We start from the raw sequence: 27,567 nt of genomic DNA on the forward strand, positions 1-27,567 counted from the left end.
TGTGTGCAGCATTAGTGTGGTTGAGCGTAGTGTGGTTCAGACTTGATGGGCCGAAGGGACTGTGCCTGCTCTGCATAACTCTGCGAGAATAGTGCGTATGCGGGGTTGATGGTTAGGATGGGCCGAAGGGTCATTATAAATAGGACTAGAGTAAGTGGGACCTGTTCACACGGGAGGGCTGGTCCCCCAACGCAATATTCCACCTCTCCACCAATTCTAACATTGGTGGCCAGTGGAGGGGGTGGGAGGGGCTTTCTGGAGTGCTAGTATGGGTGTTGTGAGCTGAAGGGACTGGTTTCCAGAGGGCTAGTATGGACATTGTGGGCTGAATGGATTATTGGGCTGGCAGCTTATTCACAGCTGGTGGGCTGGCATTTGGCGTCTGTTCCTGTCCTGTGTGTGAGGACTGTATGAATGGTTGATGGTCGGCATGGGCCGAAGTGCCTGTTTCTGTGCTGTACAACTCTGACTGTATGTACCGTTAGTGTGTTTGAGGGATAGGATGGACCCGATGGGCCGAAGGGACTGTACCTGCTCTGTATAACTTTGACTATATGTGAGAACCGTGTGTACGAGTGGTTGACGGTCAGCACGGACCCGATGGGCTGAAAGGCCCGACTATGCGCTGTACGACTGTGACTGTGTGACGGCCTTGCCCATTGACTGCCCGTTTGTGTGTGTCTCCCCCTTCACCCAGGTCAGTACTGCATGCCTGAAGATGGGGTTCAGCTCACCCCCAGATCGCAGCTGCTGACGGCCGAGGAGATCGTCACCCTGGCGCGCCTCTTCGTCAGGGAGGGGGTGGACAAGATCCGACTGACCGGCGGGGAACCCCTTATCCGGCCTGACGTACAGCACATCGTGGGTGAGTCTCAGCTCGGCCTCTGCACGGTGGCGCAGCGGTAGAGTTGCTGCCTCACAGCGCCAGAGACCCGTCTTCGATCCTGACTACGGGTGCTGTCTGCGCGGAGTTTCACGTTCTCCCCGTGACCTGCGTGGGTTTTCTCCGGGTGCTTCGGCTTCCTCCCACACTCCAAATACGGGCAGATTTGTAGGTTAATTGGCTTTGGTAAATTGTAAATTGTCCTTAGTGCGTGTAGAAACATAGAAATTAGGTGCAGGAGTAGGCCATTCGGCCTTTCGAGCCTGCACCGCCATTCAATATGATCATGGCTGATCATCCAACTCAGTATCCCGTACCTGCCTTCTCTCCATACCCTCTGATCCCCTTAGCCACAAGGGCCACATCTAACTCCCTCTTAAATATAGCCAATGAACTGGCCTCGACTACCCTCTGTGGCAGGGAGTTCCAGAGATTCACCACTCTCTGTGTGAAAAAAGTTCTTCTCATCTCGGTTTTAAAGGATTTCCCCCTTATCCTTAAGCTGTGACCCCTTGTCCTGGACTTCCCCAACATCGGGAGCAATCTTCCTGCATCTAGCCTGTCCAACCCCTTAAGAATTTTGTAAGTTTCTATAAGATCCCCTCTCAATCTAGTAAATTCTAGAGAGTATAAACCAAGTCTATCCAGTCTTTCTTCATAAGACAGTCCTGACATCCCAGGAATCAGTCTGGTGAACCTTCTCTGCACTCCCTCTATGGCAATAATGTCCTTCCTCAGATTTGGAGACCAAAACTGTACGCAATACTCCAGGTGTGGTCTCACCAAGACCCTGTACAACTGCAGTAGAACCTCCCTGCTCCTATACTCAAATCCTTTTGCTATGAAAGCTAACATACCATTCGCTTTCTTCACTGCCTGCTGCACCTGCATGCCCACTTTCAATGACTGGTGTACCATGACACCCAGGTCTCGCTGCATCTCCCCTTTTCCTAGTCGGCCACCATTTAGATAATAGTCTGCTTTCCTGTTTTTGCCACCAAAATGGATAACCTCACATTTATCCACATTATACTGCATCTGCCAAACATTTGCCCACTCACCCAGCCTATCCAAGTCACCTTGCAGTCTCCTAGCATCCTCCTCACAGCTAACACTGCCCCCCAGCTTAGTGTCATCCGCAAACTTGGAGATATTGCCTTCAATTCCCTCATCCAGATCATTAATAGTAGGATAGTGTTAAGGGCCTGTCCCACTGTACAAGCTAATTCAACAGTTTCCCCTGATTCGAACTCGGAGAATTACGGTAATAGCCGCTCGTAGGTACTCGGGGCTCTCGTGGGCATTTTTCACCATGTTGAAAATTTTTCACGAGTTTACCGCGTTTCCCGAGTACCTGCCGTTAGCCTTACGAGCCGCTAAGAGACGTCCCGAGCTCCGACGTACCCGCTACGTACATTCTACGTACTTACCACGAGTTTGATTTTTTTTTCCGAAACTTGGGAGAGCTCTTGGGTAAACTCGTACAGTGGGACAGGCCCTTTAGTGTGCGGGGATCGCTGGTCGGCACGGACTCGGTGGATATAATCAAGTTTGACTTGATAATCAAGTTTGACTTGATAATCAAGTTTGACTTGATTATATTGATGCATAGTATTATCTGATTTGATTGAATAATAATAAATTACAATTGATCGCTTATGTTCTATGCATTTAGTTTAGTTTAGTTTTAAGACAGTGCGGAAACAGGCCCTTCTGCCCATTGACTTAGCGCCTGGAGCTCGCCTGGATAGGGCATCAATCTAGAAAACCTGGAGCGCAGACTGGACTTTGAAAATGGCGCCAAAACCTGGCGCCTCTTTAGTTTAGTCTAGAGATACAGAGCGGAAACAGGCCATTCGGCCCATCGAGTCCGCGCCGTCCAGCGATCCCCGCACATTAACACTATCCTATACGCACGAGGGACAATTTTTGCATTTACCAAGCCATTGGTAAACCTGCACGTCTTTGGAGTGTGGGAAGAAACCGAAGATCTCGGAGAAAACCCACGCAGGTCACGGGGAGAACGTACAAACGCCGTACAGACAGCTCCTGTAATCTGGGATGGAACCCGGGTCTCCAGCGCTGCATTCGCAGTAAGGCAGCAACTCTACCGCTGCGCCACCGTGACTTGCATGTCCTCGGTGGACTATTTCTGCACACGTTGTTAATCGGGGTTTGTGTTTACGTACGGCGTTACTTAACTGTGTGCTAAAGATAAGAGAACTTCACGGTTCTTAAGGCACCATGGATTGACTGTTGATCTGAGTGTAACTATTGTGTAGGAAGGAACTGCAGATGCTGGTTTCCACCGAAGAAAGACGCAAAATGCTGGAGTAACTCAGCGGGACCGGCAGCATCTCTGGAGATGCTGGAATGGGAGATGGAAGGGTCTCGACTCGAAATGTCACCCATTCATTCTCTCCAGAGATGCTGCCTGTCCCACTGAGTTACTCCAGCATTTTGAGTCTATCTTGGGTGTAACTATTTACAGACTCTCCCTTACCGCACCAGAGTTTTGGCTAATATCCAGCGGCAGCCTTGGGACATGAGTTGTTTATCTCTGCTCCAAGCTGAAAATTAGCAGCAGGCAGCCTTGAGTTCAGAGATACAGCATGGAATCAGGCCCTTCAGCCCATCGAGTCCGCTCCTACCATCGATCACCCCGTTCACACTAACTCCATTATCTCACTTTGACGTCCCCCCCCCTACACACTAGGGGGCAATGTTTACCGAGGCCAATTAAACCTACGACCCGCACGTTTTTTCAATGTGGGAGGAAGCCGTAGCACCCGGAGAAAACCCACGCAGTCACGGGGAGAACGTACAAGCTCAGCGCAGACAGCACCCGCAGTCCGAATCTAACCCGGGTCTGTGGGACTGTGAGGCAGCAGCTCTACCCGCTGCGCCACCGTGCCGATATTGTAAATGTTTATAAGCCACTGTAGACCCTGGAAGCAGCAAATGGCGTATTGAGAACATGAGCTCGCAGGTGGGTATGTTGGCGCAGCGGTAGAGTTGCGGCCTGACCACGGGTGCTGTCTGTACGGAGTTTGCACGTTCTCCCCGTGACCGCGTGGGTTTTCTCCGGGTGCTCCGGTTTCCTCCCACACTCCAAATACGTGCAGGTTTGTAGGTTAATTGGCTTATGTGAATTGTAAATTGTCTCTAGCGTGTGTGGGATAATGTCTCCTTCCTTCCCAAGATTTGGAATTGCCGAACCAGGCCATGATGTAGTAATGATACATTAGGTTTAGAGATTCAGCGCGGAAACAGGCACTTTGGCCCACCGGGTCCGCGCCGACCAGCGATCCCAGCACATTAACACTATCCTACACACACTAGGGGCAATTTACACGTACACCAAGCCAATTAACTGACAAACCTGCACGTCTTTGGAGTGTAGGAGGAAACCGAAGATCTCGGTGAAAACCCACGCAGGTCACGGGGAGAACATACAAACTCCGTACAGACAGCACCCGTAGTCAGGATGGAACCTGGGTCTTTGGCGTTGCAAGGCAGTAACTACTGCTGTGCCACCATGCCGCCCTCAATACAATAGTGGTATTTGAGGCTTTTCGAAAGGCATTTGAATATGGAGGGATATGGATCAAGTGCAGGCAGACGGGATCAGTTTAATTTTGCCTTCATGTTCGGCACTGACATTGTGGGCCGAAGGGCCTGTTCCTGTGTTGTACTGATGTACAGTGACTGCAGGGGATTGGGAGTTGAGTACTGCCTTGACCGATCGCATGAAAGAATGGAAACGAGGTGCTATCGCAACGTGTAAGAAACACTCAGACAGGTACATGGATAGGACAGGTTTGGAGGGATATGGAGCAAACCTAGGCAGGTGGGACATGTTGGTGGGAGGTAGACACAAAATGCTGGAGTAACTCCGCGGGACAGGCAGCCATCTCTGGAGAAATGGAATGGGCGACATATCAGGTCGAGACCCTTCTTCAGACTGATCCCACGTCCAGCATGTTGGTCGGCATGGACAAGTTGGGCTGAAGGGCACGTTTCCATGCTGTATCACTCTGAGGTCAAAAATAGGCATGTAATGCTGGAATAATATCGGTTTATATCTACACTAAGCAACTAAGTTACAGAGAAAGGTTGAACAAGTTAGGGCTTTATTCTTTGGAGCGCAGAAGGTTAAGGGGGGACTTGATAGAGGTTTTTAAAATGATGAGAGGGATAGACAGAGATAGACAGAGTTGACGTGGAAAAGCTTTTCCCACTGAGAGTAGGGAAGATTCAAACAAGGGGACATGACTTGAGAATTAAGGGACTGAAGTTTAGGGGTAACATGAGGGGGAACTTCTTTACTCAGAGAGTGGTAGCTGTGTGGAATGAGCTTCCAGTGAAGGTGGTGGAGGCAGGTTCGTTTTTATCATTTTAAAATAAATTGGATAGTTATATGGATGGGAAAGGAATGGAGGGTTATGGTCTGAGCGCAGGTATATGGGACTAGGGGAGATTATGTGTTCGGCACGGACTAGAGGGGTCGAGATGGCCTGTTTCCGTGCTGTAATTGTTATATGGTTATATGGTTACAGCGAGATGTTCAGAGGCTGCGATATGGCACTACAAATATATTGTGGTCGGCACGGACTCGGTGGGCCGAAGGGCCTGTTTCCCTGGTGTATCTGTAAACTAAACTAAAATAAAATATAAGATGTGAAAACGACAGATCAAAGCAGACGATTATCAAGTGATGTAGAATGACTGAAGATAGACTTAAAATGCTGGAGTAACTCAGCAGGTCAGGCAGCATCTCTGGAGAGCACAGATAGGTGACGTTTTGGGTTGGGACCCTTCCTCAGACTAAGAATCAGGGCTGAGGGACATGTTGGGGTCACGTTGGTAATTCTGGATAAGAAATGTGTAGGAAGGAACTGCATATGCTGGTTTACGCTGAAGATAGACACTAAAATGCTGGAGTAACTCAGCGGGACAGGCAGCATCTCTGGAGAGAAGAAAGTGAAGAACGGACTTTCGACCGGAAACGTCACCCAATCCTTCTCTCCAGAGATGCTGCCCGTCCCCGCTGAGTCGCTCCAGCATTTTGTGCCTTGTCTCTGGGGAGGAGGAATGGGTGACGTTTCAGGTCGAGACCCTTCTTCAGCCTGAAGGTGGGTCTCGACCCGAACTATCACCCGTTTGCTCTGAATGAGAAAACTACGTCTTGCTAACTGCGGTGCGTTCTGTCCTTCCGTTCCCACCGGCTCCCCCTCCTGGTCGCGCAGGCCGCCTGCGGCAGCTGGAGAACCTGAAAACCATCGCGGTGACCACTAACGGCATCAACTTGGCCAAACTGCTGCCCGGCCTGAAGACAGCGGGACTGGACCTGCTCAACGTCAGCCTGGACACCCTGGTACCCGCCAAGTTCGAGTTCATCGCCCGAAGGAGAGGTGAGGGTCTCAGATGTGCGAGGCTGTGTTTTTTTGTACACACAGGGTGGTGGGTGCCTGGAACGTGCTGCCAGGAGTGGTGGTGGAAGCAGATACGACAGTGTTTTTTTAAATGTTTTTAGATTAGATAGGCACGTCGATATGGAGGGATATGGTTCACGTGCAGAAGAAGGAGATTAGTTTCACTTTGGCATAGAAACATAGAAAATAGGTGCATGAGTAGGCCATTTGGCCCTTCGAGCCAGCACCGCCATTCAATGTGATCATGGCTGATCATCCCCAATCAGTACACCGTTCCTGCCTTCTCCCCATATCCCCTGACTCCATTATTTTTAAGAGCCCTATCTAGTTCTCTCTTGAAAGCATCCAGAGAACCTGCCGCCACCGCCCTCTGAGGCAGAGGGCTAAGAGCTAAGAGCTAAATCTAACTCTCTTGAAAACATCAAGTGAGTTGGCCTCCACAGCCTTGTATGGCAGAGAATTACACAGATTCACAACTCTCTGGGTGAAATTGTTGTTTCTCATCTCAGTGCTAAATGGCCCAACCCCTTATTCTTAAACTGTGACCCCCTGGTTCAGTTCAGGACTCCCCGGAGGGGAGCATTGCCCGGTGTTTTCTGCAGCGGGTAGTTCTACTGGTCGTTGTCCCTGACCCCCTGTGCCCGCCGATCTTTCCTCAGGCTTCCACAAGGTGATCGAGGGCATCGACAAAGCGATCGACTTGGGCTACGACCCCGTCAAGGTAAGTCAGAAATCATCGTCAGATGTGCTCACGTTTATCACTATCGCCTGTAGCGAGGTACAGTGAAAAGCTTTGCTGTGCACGCCTCCCAATCAGATCTGATAATACTATACATGAATGCGATCAAACCACTAGATGGAGCAAAGAGGAAGGTACAGAGTGCAGAATTTAGTTTAGTTTAGAGATACAGCGCAGAAACAGGCCCTTCGGCCCACCGGGTTCATGCTGACCAGCGATCCCCGCACATTAACACTATCCTACACACACTTGGAACAATTTACATTCATAACCAAGCTAATTAACCTACAACGCTGCACGTCTTTGGAGTGTGGGAGGAAACCAAAGATCTTGGGGAAAACCCACGCAGGTCACGGGGGATCTAGTACAAACTCCGTACAGACAGTGTCCGTAGTCAGGATCGAACCCAGGTCTCTGGTGCTGTAAGGCAGCAACTTTACTGCTGCGCCACCGCATTCACGATCCTGTCACATCAGGTAATACCATACATCAGGGGTCGGCAACCTTGTTCTGCATAGGGGCCAGGACGCATGTCTGTGAGCGGATGGGGGGGCCACATCCCCGGCCTATTGCTAACCCCGACCCCGACAGTGAAACCCAGACACAGAAGGTGCGCAGCCGTGCCGGTTGCTTTGCGCAGGATGCGGTGCAACCAGCGCTCGTCGGCTCTGCCATTGCGGCTGCCAGCGCAGGCCTCCTTGCGTACTTGCGTTACCGCGCCTGGGTGCCACAGCGTCGGGGCCCAGGAGGAACCGGAGATGATGCAAGTCTGCGGGCCGGATAATTACCGGAAAAAAAGTACGTCTGCGAGCCGGATGATTTTGGATCTACAGCCCGAGCTGGGGGCCGTAGGTTGCCGAACCCTGCCATACATTAATGCAATCAAGCCAAACTCAAGTACAATAGGTAGAGCAAAGGGGAAGATACAGAGTACGGAATATAGTTCTCAGCATTGTAGCGCACCAGTTCCAGAGACAAAGTCCAATGTCCGCAATGGGGTAGAGGTGAATCGGGCAGTGCCCTTGCTTATGTAGGGGCTGTTCAGGAGCCTGATAACAGAGGGGAAGAAGCTGTTCCTGAGTGTGGTGGTGCGCGCTTTCAAGCTTCTGTACCTTCGGGAGCGGGGAGAAGAAGGAATGACTAAGACTAGTCTTTGATTATATCGGCTGCTTTTCCGAGGTAGCGTGAAGTGTAGATGAAGTCGATGGTGGGGAGTCTGGTCTGTGCGATGGACTGGGCCACATCCACAACTCTCTGCAAATTCTTGCCGTCTTGGGCACAAACCAAGCCATGATGCAATAAGACATGGATTTTGGGGTTAAGCTGAAGTGAACTTCAGCCTTTCACCACAGGTTATTGCGGATAAAATTCCCATTATCCTGTGTCTGTACATTGTGGGCGGCTTGATTGGAATCATGTATTGTCTTTCCGCTGACTGGATAGCACGCAACAGAAAAGCTTTCCACTGTACCTCGGTTATTTTATATGGATGTATGGTAATCTAATTTTTTTCTTTGTGGCTTCAACTTGATTTGATTTAAAAGTGCTATATAAATAAAAATTACTTGCGTGACAATAAACTAAACTAAAAACGTGGTGGTGGGTGGAGGGGGAGGGGAGAGAACAGGAGGAACAAAGCAAGTTTTGGAAGGAGGTATAAAAGTTTTCTAGCATGCAAAGGTGATGTGTGAACCATTGGAACAGTTCATTGCCACCATTGACTCCATCTGCACTTCCCCCTGCCTTGGAAAAGCAGCCGATATAATCCAAGACTTGTCCCACCCCGGTCATTCCTTCTTCTTTGAGGACATTCGTTTGGCTCAGCACAGATATTGTGCGCTAATGGGAATGCCAAGTACACGTGACAATAAACTAAACTGAAGTTGAGTTACAGAGATGAGTGCAGACAACAAGTCCCTCGACTTTGGTGGTGAGCCTGGGTGGGATAATGGTGTTAAAGGCAGCGCTCAGTTTTAGTTTAGTTTATTGTCACGTGTACCGAGGTACAGTGAAAAGCTTTTGTTGCATAGAAACATAGAAAATAGGTGCAGGAGTAGGCCATTCGGCCCTTCGAGCCTGCACCGCCATTCGATATGATCATGGCTGATCATGCGTGCTAACCAGTCAGCAGAAAGACAATACGTGATCACAATCGAGCCATTTACTGTGTACAGATACATAGAAACATAGAAATTAGGTGCAGGAGTAGGCCATTCGGCCCTTCGAGCCTGCACCGCCATTCAATATGATCATGGCTGATCATCCAACTCAGTATCCCGTACCTGCCTTCTCTCCATACCCTCTGATCCCCTTAGCCACAAGGGCCACATCTAACTCCCTCTTAAATATAGCCAATGAACTGGCCTCGACTACCCTCTGTGGCAGGGAGTTCCAGAGATTCACCACTCTCTGTGTGAAAAAAGTTCCTCTCATCTCGGTTTTAAAGGATTTCCCCCTTATCCTTAAGCTGTGACCCCTTGTCCTGGACTTCCCCAACATCGGGAGCAATCTTCCTGCATCTAGCCTGTCCAACCCCTTAAGAATTTTGTAAGTTTCTATAAGATCCCCTCTCAATCTCCTAAATTCTAGAGAGTATAAACCAAGTCTATCCAGTCTTTCTTCATAAGACAGTCCTGACATCCCAGGAATCAGTCTGGTGAACCTTCTCTGCACTCCCTCTATGGCAATAATGTCCTTCCTCAGATTTGGAGACCAAAACTGTACGCACTGTACATGATAAGGGAATAACGTTTAGCGCAAGGTAAAGCCGGCAAAGTCCGATCAAGGATAGTCCGAGGGTCTCCAAAGAGGTAGATAGTAGTTCAGCGCTGCTCCCTGGTTGTGGTAGGATGATTCAGTTGCGTGATTACAGCTGGGAAGAAACTGTTTAGAGTCATAGAGTGATACAGTGTGGAAACTGGCCCTTTATACCCCTTCTCGTCCTTACTCAGGTGAACTGTGTGGTGATGAGGGGTGTGAATGAGGATGAGCTGCTGGACTTTGTGGAGTTCACCGCCACAAAGCCTGTGGACGTGCGGTTCATCGAGTACATGCCGTTTGATGGTAGGTATGCGTCGAGCCGTGTATTGAAGGGGCCGATGAAACATAGAAACATAAAAAACAGGTGCAGGAGTAGGCCATTCAGCCCTACAGGCCAGCACCGCCATTCAATATGATCATGGCTGATCATCCAAAATCAGTACCCCATTCCTGCTTTCCCCCCATATCCCTTGATTCCGTTAGCTCCATGAGCTATATCTAACTCTCCCTTGAAAACATCCAGTGAATTGGCCTCCACTGCCTTCTGTGGCAGAGAATTCTACAGATTCACAACTCTCTGGGTGGAGAAAGTGCTTCCTCTTCTCAGTCCTACATGAACCTACCCCTTATTCTTAAACTGTGACCCCTGGTGCTGGACTCCCCCTACAACAGGAACATTTTTCCTGCATCCAGCCTGCCCAATCCCTTAAGAATTGTATATTTTTCCATAAGATCTCCTCTCGTCCTTCTAAATTCCAGTGAATACATGCTCAGTCAACCCATTCTTTCATCATGTGTCAGTCCCGCCATCCATTCTCTCAGCATATGACAGTCCCGCCGCCTTCCCGGAAATTAACCTTGTAAACCTACGCTGCACTCCTTCAATAGCAAGAATGTCCTTCCTCAAATTAGGAGACTAAAACTGCACACAATACTCCAGGTGTGGTCTCACCAGGGCCCTGTACAACTGGACGTTGGGACTAGGTCAACTCATCGACTTTTCACATTCCCCCTTCAGCTCCTCACCCCCCTCCACTGCCTTTATGAGCTGACGTTTCATCAGGCCTCATTTTGGATTATTGTGAGCAGTTTTGTGCTCCCATTGGTGTGTTACACTGGCGCAGCGGTAGAGTTTTAAAAAACGAACTCAGCGCTGTATAAACTGTGAGTACATTTTCGGCCGGAGTTTTCGTCGTCTTTGAATCTTATATTGGTTATGGCTGACCCAAATTACGACGATGTGACCCTGGATGATTTTCTGCGATGGAAAGTCGAAGCATTTGAAGCATTGTTTAGCGGACAGGGGGTTGGAAAAGGCGGGAAGAAAAGACGAGCTCGCTGCTCTTGCTTACGCTGCAAAATTGGAATGTCAAATATGGATTAAAATGATCCAATGTAATGGGAATCAGTAGAGACATGATTAGTCAAATGACTCGTGATGAAGTTTTGTACTACACAACTTTACTTACACACGTACATGCAGAACTCATTCAGAAGTTAACAAATATGCATACTGCCTAGTATTGGAAAAAGTTCACTTTAAAGATAGGCAAAGTACCAATTCTTAAGACCATACAAAGCTTTAATTTAACGTCTGACGGGTGTGGACCTAGAGACGCAGAGGCACCAGTTTTACATCTGAATACTCCAGCAGCACACACACAGAAATACCAGAAAACCAGGGTTAATATACCTACACACATAATACCAATTGCATGAGGTAATGTACCAGAAACCATCAGCCACCTCCAAATATGGAGTTGTTTTTCACTCCTTGCCAAAAGCCAGTCATCCCAATGGCACCCTCTGGCCCCATCTTATCTGATTAACCTGTTCAACTTACATTAAAAACTTGTAAGGGAGCTGTGAACTATTCAACTTGCGTAAAAAAAGCCTTGTCATGGTAATTTTGGCCAAATCCCATCAATTGGCTTTTTACATCAGGAAAGCTTAAATATGACAACAATCGATTTATAACTAACTCTTTCAGTATAGTAAGAGGTGAAAACCACGCAGATACTTTTCATGTTATCTGTTGATAGTTTTAGAAATCATACATTTCATTTTATTCTCTCCCCCCCCCCCCTCCAAATCAAAAATGGTTGTTATTTGTCGTCACAATCTCGCTCACTCACCGAAGCATAAAGCAATATAACCACAAAAATCATCGCAGTTTTGTACAAATGAACCATAAATACACCTGTTTAATCATTTTGAAAGCAGTATTTTCTTACCTCGAAGAAGCAAAACTGGATAATACGTATGAAACGCAGGCCCGTACACACACAATAGCTCAGCCGGACAGAATGTTTATCCCGAATGACCCTTGACCTGGGCATGCGCAGTTGTAACACCGAACTCTCTTGCTGTCTTTACAGGCCTGTTGTGCTGCAGCTAGTTAAGCCCGTGTCCCACTTTCCCAAGTTATTCACAAATTCTCCCGAGCTTGCCCCTTGATTCAAACTCGGAGAATTACGGTAATAGCCAGACGAAGGTACTCAGGGCTTTTTGTTTTACTCGTGGACATTTTACAACATGTTGAAAAAACGTCCCAACTTACCTGATGCCCCGAGTACCTACGGCTGGCATTACGAGCCGCTACGATATATCTACGGACTCGCTACGGACATTCTCCGAGTTTGAAACAAGGGGAAAATTCGGGAGAATTCGTGAGTAACTCGGGGAAAGTGGGACAGGGGCTTAAGGATATCATTGTTCCATTGTCAGTACACGTGCCACAAAACAGTCGTGACCCTCCGTGTGGCCTGTGTTCTCTCTGCAGGCAACAAGTGGAACTTCAAGAAGATGGTGAGCTACCAGGAGATGCTGAGTGTCATCAGGCAGAGGTGGCCTGAGCTGCAGAATTTGCCTTCGGAAGATTCCGGAACTGCTAAGGTGAGTTCCCCTCCCCCCCCCCCCCCCCACAGGTTTGTAGGTTAATTGGCCCGTCGTGCTCATGCCGGTTCATGGAACAATGGTAAGGGCGTCACGGTGGTGCAGCGGTAGAGTTGCTGCCTCACAGCCTCAGACACCCTGGGTTCCATCCTGACTACAGGCGCTGTCTGTATGGAGATGGCACATTCTCCCCGTGCCCTGCATGGGTTTCCGCTGGGTGCTCCGGTTTCCTCCCGCACTCTTCTTCTTTCGTGTGGCGTGCACAGCCTAAAGTTGTAGGACAACTTGTTCTATTTGATGTTCCATGTTTGCACGTCGAGTTGATTGCATTAGACGAAACAGGGCGGACCACGTGAAGGTTGCAATCTTCCACCCCCTCCCGCGCTCCAAAGACGAACAAGCTGTAAATTATCCCTAGTGTGTGCAGGATAGTGCTAGTGTACAGGGTGATCGCTGGTTTGTACGGGCTCGGCGGCCCATAGGGCCTGTTTCCACGCTGTATTTCTAAACTGAACTAAATTTCCATCGCTCAGTTTCGCTCTAACCTGTTCTCCCCCCCCATTCACGTCGATTCTACATTCCTCCTGCACAATTTTCGGCCACCATTTCAGCTTCAAACCTGGGAGTTTCGTTGGGATAGGAGCGTGCCAAGGAGTCATAAGGTCACAAGGGATAGGAGGAGAATTAGGCCATTGGGCCGATCAAGTCTACTCCGCCATTCAATCATGGCTGATCTATCTCTCCCTCCCAACCCCATTCTCCTGCCTTCTCCCCATAACCCCTGGCACCCGTACTAATCAAGTATCGATGGGAATGTGGGAAGAATTTTTAAATGGTAAAAGGGCCAATGTGCTGTTCTGGTCATTTGCTGGAAGGATGTAGCGGCTTTTCGAATGGGCACAGAATAGGAATGAGTGAATGAATACATTTATTATGTACACATACAAGGAATTTGCCTTGGTGCTCCGCCCGCAGGTAACACCACGACATACAGTAAACAATTAAAAATAAAACATGAAAAAACATTAATAATCAAACATTATAATTTAAACATGTGAATGAAATTTAAAAATACCAGGGCAAAAGGAGGCTAAAGACTTCTGGTTATTGAGTAGAGCTACTACTCATGGAAAAAAGCTGTTTTTATGTCTGGCTGTGGCAGCTTTGACAGTCCGGAGTCGCCTTCCAGAGGGAAGTGATTCAAAGAGTTTGTGGCCAGGGTGAGAGGGGTCAGAGATGATCTTGCCCGCTCGCTTCCTGGCCCTTGCAGTGTACAGTTCATCAATGGAGGGAAGGTTGCAGCCAACAATCTTCTCGGCTGATCGGACGATTCACTGCAGCCTCCGGGTGTCGTGCTTGGTGGCTGAGCCAAACCAGACCATGATGGACAAGGTGAGGACAGACTCTGCGATGGCAGTACATAGTTGGACCATCATTGCCAAAATGCTACCTGGATGAGCAGGTACTAGTTCTGAGGAGAGGCACACAAAGTGCTGGAGTAACCCAACAAATTACTCCAGCACTTTGTGTCTTTTTTGGTTTCGGCTTTAAAGCGGGGATTGATAGATTCCTGATCTCATTGAAACATATTGAATAATGAAAGGAGTGGATGTGGAGAAGATGTTTCCACTGGTGGGAGAGTCTAGGACCAGAGGGCACAGCCTCAGAATTAAAGGAGTGGAGATGAGGAGGAATTTCTTTAGTCAGAGAGTGGTGAATCTGTGGAATTAATTATCCACAGAAGATTGTGGAGGCTAAGTCAGTGGATATTTCTAAGGCAGAGATTGATAGGTTCTTGATTAGTACGGGTGTCAGGGGTTATGGGGAGAAAGCATGAGAATGGGGTTAGGAGGGAGAGATAGATCAGCCATGATTGAATGGTGGAGTAGACTCGATGGGCCGAATGGTATAATTGCCTAGTGCGCTGCTCTGTTGGCCTTGCTCTAAACGTCATTCCCTTTATCGTGTATCTGTACACTGATCGTGGCCAGTCACGGTGGCGCAGCGGTAGAGTTGCTGCCTTACAGCAAATGCAGTGCCAGAGACCCAGGTTCGATCCCGACTACGGGTGCTGTCTGTACGGAGTTTGTACGGTCTCCCCGTGACCTGCGTGGGTTTTCTCCGAGATTTTCGGTTTCCCTTCACATTCCAAAGACGCACAGGTTTGTAGGTTACTTGGCTTGGTAAATGTATAAATTGTCCCTAGTGGGTGTAGGATAGTGTTAATGTGCGGGGATCGCTGGTTGGCACGGACCCGGTGGGCCGAAGGGCCTGTTTCCGCGCTGTATCTCTAAACTGAACTGTGGACGGCTTGTGTAATCATGTATGCTGACTGGTTCGCACGCAACAAAAGCAACCTCGGTACACGTGACAATAAACTGTTCTGAACTAAACTAAACGAACCGAAACGTCTCCCGTTCTTTCTCTCGGGAGATGCTGTCTGTCCCGCCGAGTTACCCCGGTATTTTGTGTCTATCTTCGGCGTAAGCCAGCATCTGCATTTCCTTCCCACACATGAAACTAATTCTGCTCCTGTGTCTCCTGGCCTTCCCGCAGGCCTACAAAGTTCCAGGTTTCCGGGGCCAGATCGGGTTCATCACCTCCATGTCGGAACATTTCTGCGGCTCGTGCAACCGTTTGCGACTCACCGCGGACGGCAACTTGAAGGTAAGAGGCAGGCCAAAGGTCTCGTGGTTCTTGCGGGCGGGGAGGAGGGGGGGGGGGGGGGGGTGTGACCGTTCGGAATCGTTTCCCTCGAGCCCCAAACCATCCCCATCTCAGTTGCTCGAGGCCTGGGCTCTTGAGTGTGTTCAGTTTAGAGATGCAGCACGGAAACAGGGACACCAACGCCAGATAACCCACAAACCCGTAATGACAGCCGTAGGTACTCGGGGCATCAGGTAAGTCGGGCCGTTTTTTCAACATGTTGAAAAATGTCCACGAGTAAAAAATAAAAAGCCCCGAGTACTTTTGTCTGGCTATTACCGCAATTCTCTTAGTTTGAATCAAGGGGCAAGCTCGGGAGAATTTGGAGTATGGGAGGAAACCGGAGCACCTGGAGAAAACCCACGCAGGTCACGGGGAGAACGTACAAACTCCACACAGTCAGCACCTGTAAGTCTGGATCTTTGGTTTCCTCCCACACTCCAATGACGTACAGGTTTGTAAGTTAATTGGCTTGGAATGAATGTAAACTGTCCCTAGTGTGTGTAGGATAGTGTTAGTGTGCGAGGATCGCTGGTCGGTGCGGACCCAGTGGTCTTGGTTCCGTGCTATATCTCTAAACCAGACTGAACTCAACTAGTTTAAGAGATACAGCTGGAAACAGGCCCTTCGTCCCATCGAGCCCACACTGACCATCGATCACCCGTTCACACTAGTTCTATGTTATCCCGCTGTCTCATCCACTCCCTACACACAAGGGACAATTTACAGATGGCCGATTAACCAACAAACCTGCACATCTTTGGGATGTGGGAGGAAACCGGAGCGCCTGGCGGAGGAAACCCACACGGGTCACAGGGAGAACGTACAAACTCCACACTCACCCACAGACAGCACCAACATGGTCAGGGGGAGAACGTGCAAACTCCGTCCAGGCAGCACCCGCAGTCAGGATCAAACCCGTGTCTCTGGAGCTGTGAGGCAGCAACTCTACCGCTGCGCCACCATGCTGTTTGAAATGTTTACTTAAACATAAAACAGCACAGCAGAAGAACAGGCCGCTCAGCCCACAGTGCCTGTGCCGAACATGATGCCATGCTAACTAATCTCCCCTGCCTGCTCCACATCCATATCCCTCCATTCCCTGCAGATCCACGTTTAAATTTGGGACTATTATGGTCACGTACGCCGAGGTACAGTGAACAGCTTTGTTGTGCGCGCTATCCAAACAGATCTGATAATACTAGACATTAATACAATCAAGTCAAACTCCAGTACAATAGGTTGAGCAAAGGGGAAGATACAGAGTACAGAATATAGTTCTCAGCATTGTAGCGCACCAGTTCCACAGACAAAGTCCAATGTCCGCAATGGGGTGGAGGTGAATCGGACAGTACCCTAGCTTATGGAAGGACCGTTCAGAGGGGAAGAAGCTGTTCCTGAGTCTGGTGGTGCGCGCTTTCAAGCTTCTGTACCTTCTGCCGGACGGGAGCGGGGAGAAGAAGGAATGACCGGGGTGGGTCGTGGACAAGTCTTTGATTGTGTCGGCTGCTTTCCCGAGGCAGCGTGAAGTGTAGACGGAGTGGATGGTGGGGAGTCTGGTCTGTGGGACGGACTGGGCTACATGCACAACTTGTGGCCTTCGGCTGAATCGGACCTTGTGGATGACGAAAGCCACAGGGAGAAGGCAGGAGAATGGGGTTAGGAGGGAGAGATAGATCAGCCATGTTTGAATGGCGGAATGGACTTGACGGGCCGAATGGCCTAATTCTGCTCTGCTGTCCTTTTGATGGAAAACCTGTTAATATGGTGTCACCGGCTCTCCACGGTAGCTCGGTCCAGGCGGCAGTAATGAACCTGTTGTTTGTGCTTTGCCGCGCAGGTCTGCCTCTTCGGGAATACCGAGGTGTCACTGCGGGACGTGATGCGTTCGGGAGCCACGGAGGAGGAGCTCCTGGAGATCGTGGGGGCGGCGGTGGGCAGGAAGAAGAAGCAACACGCAGGTAAGCTTGCTGCATGCGTCGGTGAGGGGCAGATATCCCCCCACCCCCGCCTTCAAATTTCACTCCTCTCTCCCCATCCAACACCCTTACCTCTCCTTTTCATATCTGGCCTTTGTCCGCCCATAACCTGCCCTCACCTGTATCCACCTAGCACTTAATAATGTACTGAAAATGAACTGCAGATGCCGGTTTACACCAAAGATAGACACAAAGTGCTGGAGTAACTCAGCAGGTCAGGCACCATCCCTGGAGAGAAGGAATAGACAATAGGTGCAGGAGTAGGCCATTTGGCCCTTCGAGCTAACACTGCCATTCAATGTGATCATGGCTGATCATCCCCAATCAGTACCCCGTCCCTGCCTTCCCCCCATATCCCCTGACTCCACTATCTTTAAGAGCCCTTTCTAGCTCTCCTTTGAAAGCATCCAGAGAACCGGCCTCCACCACCCTCTGAGGCAGAGAATTCCACAGACTCACCACTCTCTGTGAGAAAAAGTGTTTCCTCGTCTCCGTTCTAAATGGCTTACTCCTTATTCTTAAACTGCGGCCCCTGGTTCTGGACTCCCCCAACATCGGGAACATGTTTCCTGCCTCTAGCGTGTCCATACCCTTAACAATCTTATATTTCAATGAGAAACCTCTCATCTTTCTAAACTCCAGAGTGTACAAGCCCAGCCGCTCCATTCTCTCAGCATATGACAGTCCCGCCATCCTGGGAATTAACCTGGTGAACCTACGCTGCACTCCCTCAATAGCAAGAATGTCTTTCCTCAAATTAGGGGACCAAAACTGCACACAATACTCCAGGTGTGGTCTCACGAGGGCCCTGTACAACTGCAGAAGGACCTCTTTGCTCCTGTACTCGATTTCTCTTGTTATAAAGGTGACATTTCTGGTCAGGAAACCTTCCTTGGAAGTCCAAAGATGTCTGTAGAAGGGTCCTGAGCCAAAACGCCAGGTATCCAGAGATGCTGCCTGACCTGCTGAGTTGTTCCTGCACCATGTGTCAATCTCCACCGATCATTTTCTGGGCTTTGTCCTGCCCCCGCCTCTCTTCTCCTTTCTACAATCCGGGGTGGCATGGTGGCGCAGAGGTCGAGTTGCCACCTCACAGCGCCAGAGTCCCGGGTTTGAACCTGACCTCGGGTGCTGTCTGTTCGGAGTTTGCATGTTCTCCCCGTGACCAAGTGGGTTTTCTCCGGATACTCCGGTTTCCTTCCACACTCCACAGACGCGCAGGTATGTAGGTTAATTGGCTTCTGTAAGTTGTCCCCAGGGTAGAACTAGTGTGAATGGGTGATCGCAGGTCGGTGTGGACTCGATGGGCCGAAGGGCCTGTTTCCACACTGTATCTCTAAGCTAAACTGGCCGCAGTTGGAGTACTGAACGTAATTCTGGTGACTACATTGCAGGAAGGACATGAATGTACTAAAGATTCAGGTACAGTTTCTTCCTCTCTGCTCTCAAACTACTGAACGCATCATCCTTTTATTCTGAGGCTGGTCCGAGACTCAACCCACTAGTGGAAACATCCTCTCCACATCCACTCTATCCAGGCCTTTCACTATTCTGTACGTTTCAATGAGGTCCCCCCCCCCTCAACCTTCTATACTGCCTGTCCCGCTGAGTTACTCCAGCATTTTGTGTCTAAACTCCAGCGAGTACAGGCCCAGTGCCGACAAATGCTCAGCATAGGTTAACCCACTTATTCCTGGAATCATTCTCGTAAACCTCCTCTGGACCCTCTCCAACGCCAGCACATCCTTCCTCGGAAAAGGGGTCCAAAACTGAAATCCGCTGGTCTGAAGAAGATGTGATTGAATTCGTAAAATGCTTCAAGCACTTTTAGTTTTGTTTAGAAACATAAAAACATAGAAATTAGGTGCAGGAGTAGGCCATTCGGCCCTTCGAGCCTGCACCGCCATTCAATATGATCATGGCTGATCATCCAACTCAGTATCCCGTACCTGCCTTCTCTCCATACCCTCTGATCCCCTTAGCCACAAGGGCCACATCTAACTCCCTCTTAAATATAGCCAATGAACTGGCCTTGACTACCCTCTGTGGCAGAGAGTTCCAGAGATTCACCACTCTCTGTGTGAAAAAGTTCTTCTCATCTCGGTTTTAAAGGATTTCCCCCTTATCCTTAAGCTGTGACCCCTTGTCCTGGACTTCCCCAACATCGGGAGCAATCTTCCTGCATCTAGCCTGTCCAACCCCTTAAGAATTTTGTAAGTTTCTATAAGATCCCCTCTCAATCTCCTAAATTCTAGAGAGTATAAACCAAGTCTATCCAGTCTTTCTTCATAAGACAGTCCTGACATCCCAGGAATCAGTCTGGTGAACCTTCTCTGCACTCCCTCTATGGCAATAATGTCAGCGCGGAAACAGACCCTTTGGCCCACCGGGTCTGCACCGACCAGCGATCCCTGCACACTAACACTCCTACACCCACTAGGGATTTACATTTGCACCAAGCCAATTAACCTACAAACCTGTACGTTTCTGGAGGGGAAACCGAAGATCTCAGAGAAAACCCACGCAGGTCACGGGGAGAACGTACAAACTCCGTACAGACAGCACCTGTAGGCGGGATGGAACCCGGGTCTCCAGCGCTGCATTCGCTGCAAGGCAGCAACTCTACCGCTGCGCCACTGTGACCGCCCTAGTAGAGTGTCTGGAGGAACACTTTGAAACGTCACCTATTCCTTTTCTCCGCAGATGCTGCCTACCCTGCTGAGTTACTCCAGCACTTTGTGTCTATCATCGATGTAAATCAGCATCTGCACTTCCTTCCTACACACTTTATTCTGCTCTAATACGAATCTGATATTTCATTGCAGGGATGTTCAACATATCACAGATGAAGAACCGTCCGATGATTCTGATCGGTGGGTGATGGAGCGCTACGTCCCATTGGTATTTCAATTTTGTTTCACACTTATAGAATCATAGAGTGATTCAGCGTGGAAACAGGCCCTTCGGCCCAACTTACCCACACCGGCCAACAATGTCCCATCTACACTCGTCCCACCTGCCTGCATTTGCCCCATATCCCTCCAAACCTGTCCTATCCATGTACCTGTCTAACTGCTCATTAAACATTGGGATAGTCCTAGCCTCAACTACCTCCTCTGGCAGCTTGTTCCATACACCCACCACCCTTTGTGTGAAAAAGTTACCCATCAGATTCCTATTAAGTCTTTTCCTCTCCACCTTAAACCCATGTCCTCGATTTCCCTACTCTGGGCAAGAGATTCTGTGCATCTACCTGATCTATTCCTCTTATGACAGGAGCATCCACAGCTCTTAAGAGACTGTCACACAACCCTACCTGATCCTGCCGACTATTTTTAGTTTTTTTTCCGGGATTTCTTTCAACCTCTGATTAAAGAAATTTCCCCTCATCCCCTTCCGAAAGGAATGTCCTTTTATTCTGCGGCTACGACCTCTGGTCCTAGACTCTCCCACTAGTGATTGATAAAATCATGAGAGGAATAGCTCGGGTAGACACATGCCCGGAGTCGGGGGATCGAGAACCAGAGGAAACGGGTTTAGGGTGAGGGGGAAAGATTTAATGGGAACTTGAGGGGTAACTTTTTCACTCAAAGGGTGGTGGATGTACGGAACGAATGCACAGGATCTAAAACCCAGAGCAAGAGAATCAATAGACAATAGGTGCAGGAGTAGGCCCTTCGAGCCAGCACCGCCATTCATTGTGATCATGGCTGATCATCCATAATCAGTACCCCGTTCCTACCTTCTCCCCATATCCCCTGACTCTGCTATTTTTAAGAGCTCTATCTAACACTCTCTTGAAAGCATCCAGAGAACTGGCCTCCACTGCCTTCTGAGGCAGAGAATTCCACAGATTCACAACTCTCTGTGTGAAAAAGGTTTTCCTTGTCTCTGTTCTAAATGGCCTACCCCTTATTCTTAAACTGTGTCCCCTGGTTCTGGACTCCCCCAACATCGGGAACATCAAAATCAAGAGGTGTATAAAACATAAAATCATGAGGTATATACAGGGTCTGAGAATCACGATGTATAAAATCATGAGATGAATCTTTTACTCAGAGTTGGAGGATTCAAGAATCTGAGGGCAGAGGTTTAAGGTGAGAGGGGCAAGATTGAATAGGAAACTGAGGGGCAACATTTTCACTCAGTGGGTGGTAAGGAGATGGAACGAGCTGCCAGAAGAGTTACTTAAGGCGGGTACTATCACAACTGTGGCGGCACGGTGGCGCAGCGGTAGAGTTGCTGCCTCACAGCGCCGTAGACCCGGGTTCCATCCTGACTACGGGTGCTGCCTGTACGGAGTTTGCACGATAGTGTTAATGTGCGGGGATCGCTGGTCAGTACGGACTCGGTGGGCCGAAGGGCCTGTTTCCGCGCTGTATCTCTAAACTAAATCAACATTTAATAGCATCTTGGCCAGGTACATGGATAGGAAAGGTTTAGAAGGATATGGGCCAAACACGGGCAGGTGGGAAGAGCTTAGATGAAGCCTGGGCTGTTTAAGTGGTTTATTATGGCCACGTGTTTCGACAAGCCGTGAAAACCTTGGCTTACTTGTTATCAAGTCATACACAAGTTTAGTTTAGAGATACAGCGCGGAACAGGCCCTTCGGCCCACCGGGTCCGCGCCGACCAGCGATCCCCGCGCAGTAACACCATCCTACAACCACTAGGGACAATTTTACATTTAGACCGAGCCAATTAACCTTCAAACCTGTACATCTTTGGAGTATGGGAGGAAACCGAAGATCTCGGCGAAAACCCACGCAGGTCACGGGGAGAACGTACAAACTCTTTACAGACAGCACCCGTAGTCGGGATCGAACCCTGGTCTTCGGCGCTGCATTCGCTGTAAGGCAGCAACTCTACCACTGTGCCACCATGGCCGCAGCGGTACAACTTGGCTCTGAACACGTGACGTTTCGGGTTGAGAACCTTCTTCAGACTTATTCCAGTGGGGGGGGAGGGGGGGGGGGGGAGAAAGCTGGAAGAGGTCATAAGTAATAGGAGTAGAATTAAGCCACTCGGCCCATCAAGTCTACTCAGCCACTCAATCATGGCTGATCTACCTCTCCCTCCTAACCCCCTTCTCCTGCCTTCTCCCCATAAAGTGAGCAGTGGGGGCAGGACAATGCCCGGCGATGTGGATGGTGGATGGAGCATCTTGGTCAGCATGGATGGGTTGGGCCGAAGGGCCTGTTTCCATGCTGGGTGACTCCATGATTATGACTCTTAATAGGTGGGCGTAGATGGGTGCGATTGACGGAAGGGACCGCAAGTGACCGTGAGGGTTTCCCCGCACATTTGAACACCGGCGAGACCAAGCGCAAACTTGGCGATCGTTTCGCTGGACACCTCTGCTCAGTCCGCCTACACCAACCTGATCTACCAGTTGTTCAATGCTTTAACTCCCCCTCCCATCCCCACGCTGGCCTTTCTGTCCTGGGCCTCCTCCATTGTCAGAGTGAGGCCTAGCGCAAATTGGAGGAACAGCACCTCGTATTTTGGGCAGTGGTCTGGAGGTTAATCGGCCTCTGCGAATTGCCCCTCGAATGCAGGCAGTGGGTCGGAAAGTGGGATATCACAGAACTAGTGTGGTCGAGGGTCAGCACTGACTTGGTGGGCTGAAGGGCCTGTTTCCACGCTGTATCTCTGAACTAAAACTAAACAATGGTTGTGTGCTTTCTGTGGTAGAGGTCTGCATCGTGCTTCCCATTGTCTGACTGTCCTTTTCCTTTCCACCACCAGAGGGAGAGGTTGCTGCATCCGCCGTGAAGCCGACTGTTCCTGTTCCCGAGGGAAGAGTTTTCCGGAAGGCAGTGCTCCCGGGACGGGTTGTGCCGCTACCTCTGGGCGGTGTGGAGGGGTGGGCGGCGGGCCGGGGGGTCCGGGCCTACGTCGTCGCCCCCGGCAACGGGGGTCGGGCCGAGGACTCTGCCAAGCAAGGCCCGGCAGAGCCCGAGGGCCTGACGCACTTGGACGGGCGAGGGATGGCAGTCATGGTGGACGTGGGCGGGAAGCCGGACTCCCTGCGCACGGCGGTCGCCCGGGCGACGGTGCGGCTGGGCGAGAGGGCCTTCGGCCTACTGCGTGAGGGGGCGCTGAAGAAAGGGGACGCGCTGTGCACCGCCCGGCTGGCTGGCATCTCGGCTGCCAAGATGACCCCTCACCTGATCCCCCTCTGCCACCCCGTGCCCCTCCATCGGGTGGACGTGTGCCTGGACCTCGACCCGGCCCGCCTGGCGGTGGTGGTCACGGCAACCTGCGCCGCCCATGGCAAGACGGGGGTGGAGATGGAGGCCCTGGTGGCCACCAGCATGGCTGCCCTCACCCTCTACGACATGTGCAAGGCTGTCAGCCACGACATCGTGCTGGAGGACATCAGGCTGGTGAGCAAGACCGGCGGGCAGCGAGGAGACTTCCATCGCCCGGGCAAGGACCCGTCCAACACACCTTAACCCTCCCCCTTCTTCAGGCCTCCTCTCCACTAGCGCCCATTGCTTCATCATTAGGGTCACTCAGCACTCAAATAGGCCCTTCAGCCCGACTCACCCACGCCAACCAACATGCCCCATCTACGCTAGTACCATTGAGTCATTGAGTCACAGCAGGGAAACAGGCCCTTCGGCCCAACTCATCCACGCCAACCAACATGCCCCATCTACGCTAGTACCATTGAAAGTCATTGAGTCACAGCAGGGAAACAGGCCCTTCGGCCCAACTCATCCAAGATACCCCATCTAAGCTCGTCCCATTAATTGTCATAAAATTATCTCGCCCGGAAACCGGCCCTTCGGCCCAACTCGCCCATTCCAGCCAAGATACCCCATCTAAGCTCGTCCCATTAATAGTCATAAAACCATCTAGCACGGAAACAGGCCCTTCGGCCCAACTCGCCCATTCGAACCAAGTCATCCCATCTAATTAGTTCCATTAAGAGTCACAGTCATAGTCGCACAGTGTGAAAACAGGCCTTTCAGCCCAACATGTCCATGCTGACCAAGATGTCCCACCTTATCAGATTTGATTCAAAAGGCTCGACTATTAATCAAGAGATGTGTCAAAATCTCAGCTGTGATATTTAACCTCAGCTTATTTAGAGTCATACTGCATGGAAACAGGCCCTTCGGCCCAACGCCCACACCAACCAACGTGCCCCATCCACACTAGACCCACCTGCCTGCGTTTGGTCCAATCCCTCTAAACATGTCCTATCTATGTATCCTCTCCAAGTGTCCTTTATAAAAGCTCTTATAGTATCAGCCTCAACTACCTCCTCTGGCAGCTCGTTCCATACATCCACCTCACAACTTAACGTACATCTGGGGTGACGGAGGAACTGAAGGAAATTCACATTAGGCAGGAAATAGTGTTGGGCAGACTGATGGGACTGAAGGCTGATAAATCCCCAGGGTCTGATGGTCTGCATCCCAGGGTACTGAAGGAAATGGCTCTAGAAATCGTGGATGCATTGGATATGATTTTCCAATGTTCTATAGACTCAGGATCAGTTCCTGTGGATTGGAGGGTAGCTAATGTTATCCCACTTTTTAAGAAAGGCAGGAGAGAGAAAACGGGGAATTATAGACCAGTTAGCCTGACATCGGTGGTGGGGAAGATGCTGGAGTCAATCATAAAAGATGAAATAGCGGCACATTTGGATAGCAGTAACAGGATTGGTCCGAGTCGGCATGGATTTACGAAGGGGAAATCATGCTTGACTGATCATCTGGAATTTGTTGAGGATGTAACTAGGGAAATGGACAAGGGAGAGCCAGTGGATGTAGTGTACCTGGACTTTCAGAAAGCATTTGACAAGGTTCCACATAGGAGATTAGTGGGCAAAATTGGGGCACATGGTATTGGGGGTGAAGTGCTGACATGGGTAGAAAATAGGTTGGCAGACGGGAAACAAAGAGTAGGGATTAACGGGTCCCTTTCAGAATGGCAGGCAGTGACTAGTGGGGTATCGCAAGGCTCGGTGCTGGGACCGCAGCTATTTACAATATTACATCAATGATTTGCAGCTATTTACAATATACATCAATGATTTGTATGAAGGGATTCAAAGTAACATTAGCAAATTTGCAGATGACACAAAGCTGGGTGACTGAACTGTGAGGAGGATGCTATGAGAATGCAGGGTGGACAGGTTGGGGGAGTGGACAGATGCATGGCAGATGAAATTTAATGTGGATAAATGTGAGGTTATCCACTTTGGTGGCAAAAACAGTAAGGCTGATTAATACCTGAATGGCATCAAGTTGGGAAAAGGGGAAGTACAAGGGGATCTGGGGGTCCTTGTTCATCAGCCACTGAAAGTAAACATGCAGGTACAGCAGGCAGCGAAGAAAGTGAATGGCATGTTGGCCTTTATAACAAGAGGAGTTGAGTATAGGAGCAAAGAGGTCCTTCTGCAGTTGTACAGGGCCCTGGTGAGACCACATCTGGAGAATAGTGTGCAGTTTCGGTATCATAATTTGCTGTCTGGCCCGCTGAGTTACTTCAGCACTTTGTGTCTAACGAAAATTAGGTCAGGTTCAAATTTAGTTCACTTTAGTTTAGAGATACAGCACTGAAACAGACCCTTCGGCCCACCGGGACCACGCCGACCAGCGATCCCTGCACAATAATACCATCCTACACACACTAGGGACAATTTTTTTACATTTACCAACTTACAAACCTGCACGTCTTTGGAGTGTGGGAGGAAACCGAAGATCTCGGAGAAAACTCACGCAGGTCACGGGGAGAACGTACAAACTCCGTACAGACAGCGCCCGTAGTCAGGATTCGCTACAAGGCAGCAACTCTACCTCTGCACCACCGTGCCTGCCTTGTGTCTAGGGGGAATCAAGAGCCAGTGGACATAGGTTTACAGTGACAGGGTGAAGATTGAATGGGAACCGGGGGGGCAACTTTTTCCACACATAGGGTGGTGGGTGTATGGAACGAGCTGCCAGAGGAGGTAGTTGAGGCAGGGACTATAACAGCATTTTCAAGACATTTAGCCAGGCACATGGATAGGAACGGTTGAAAGGGAAACGGGCCAAATGAGCTTAGATGGGACTTCTAGGTCGGCATGGATGAGAGGGGCCGAAGGGCCTGTTTCCCTGCTGTATGACTGTTCTCCAGGAAGTCCTATTTGCAGTCACTTCCAATACATTGCTCACCGCCTTCGTTGCCGCAGTTACGCTGACGCAGAGACGCTGATTTGGAAGGGAAAATGTTTATCTTAATGGCATGTTGAACTTTGATGCGTAAGTGGCAAATTTATAACGCAGATCTTTATTTTGGCAGCAACATTAAAACATGCCTGTGGCTCTCGTATTCATTTGTCATTGTGTGTTTTTCTCATAGCTTTTAATTCCATGAAGTAATAATAATAATGGATGGGATTTATATAGCGCCTTTCTAATACTCAAGGCGCTTTACATCGCATTATTCATTCACTCCTCAGTCACACTCGGTGGTGGTAAGCAACTTCTGTAGCCACAGCTGCCCTGGGGCAGACTGATGGAAGCGTGGCTGCCATTCTGCGCCTACGGCCCCTCCGACCACCACCAATCATTCACACACAGGCAAAGGTGGGTGAAGTGTCTTGCCCAAGGACACAACGACAGTATGCACTCCAAGTAGCACTATATCCATCTGATGCAGGCAATGGCCTTTCACTAACCAGCAAGGCACGGTGGTGCAGCAGTAGAGTTACATAGAAATAGAAAATAGGTGCAGGACGAGGCCATTCGGCCCTTCGAGCCATCACCGCCATTCATTGTGATCATGGCTGATCGTCCCCAATCAATAACCCGTGCCTGCCTTCTCCCCATATCCCTTGATTCCACTAGCCCCTGGAGCTCTATCTAACTCTCTCTTAAATCCACCCAGTGATTTGGCTTCCTCAGCCCTCTGTGGCAGGGAATGCCACAAATTCACAACTCTCTGGTTCTGGACTCGCCCAACATTGGGAACATTTTTCCTGCATCTAGCTTGTCCAGTCCTTTTATAATGTTATATGTTTCTATAAGATCCCCTCATCCTTCTAAACTCCTGTGAATTCAAGCCTAGTCTTTTCAATCTTTCCTCAGTCCCGCCATCCCAGGGATCAATCTCGTGAACCTACGCTGCACTGTCTCAATCACAAGGATGTCCTTCCTCAAATTAGGAGGC

The 27,567-nt window shown here is 49.7% G+C and overlaps 1 protein-coding gene across 4 annotated transcripts in view; it reads left to right on the top strand.

Moving 5' to 3' along the window:
• The window catches only part of mocs1 (molybdenum cofactor synthesis 1), a 42,588-nt gene extending 18,556 nt beyond the window's left edge, over positions 1 to 24,032 (top strand). For 3 of the 4 annotated variants that reach the window (XM_033020567.1, XM_033020568.1, XM_033020569.1), the window contains 9 exons: positions 698 to 865; positions 6,133 to 6,297; positions 6,978 to 7,039; positions 10,009 to 10,120; positions 12,600 to 12,712; positions 15,269 to 15,379; positions 17,259 to 17,379; positions 20,223 to 20,270; positions 23,146 to 24,032. In XM_033020567.1, coding sequence (XP_032876458.1) covers positions 698 to 865; positions 6,133 to 6,297; positions 6,978 to 7,039; positions 10,009 to 10,120; positions 12,600 to 12,712; positions 15,269 to 15,379; positions 17,259 to 17,379; positions 20,223 to 20,270; positions 23,146 to 23,855 — 1,610 coding nt within the window. In that variant the 3' untranslated portion in view covers positions 23,856 to 24,032. Of the gene's footprint in view, positions 1 to 697; positions 866 to 6,132; positions 6,298 to 6,977; positions 7,040 to 10,008; positions 10,121 to 12,599; positions 12,713 to 15,268; positions 15,380 to 17,258; positions 17,380 to 20,222; positions 20,299 to 23,145 lie in introns of all 4 variants that reach the window. The other variant, XM_033020570.1, reaches the window with a different exon arrangement.
• Positions 24,033 to 27,567: the final 3,535 nt, after the last annotated feature.

Source organism: Amblyraja radiata, chromosome 5, assembly GCF_010909765.2.
Source record: "Amblyraja radiata isolate CabotCenter1 chromosome 5, sAmbRad1.1.pri, whole genome shotgun sequence".
Lineage (NCBI taxonomy): Eukaryota > Metazoa > Chordata > Chondrichthyes > Rajiformes > Rajidae > Amblyraja > Amblyraja radiata.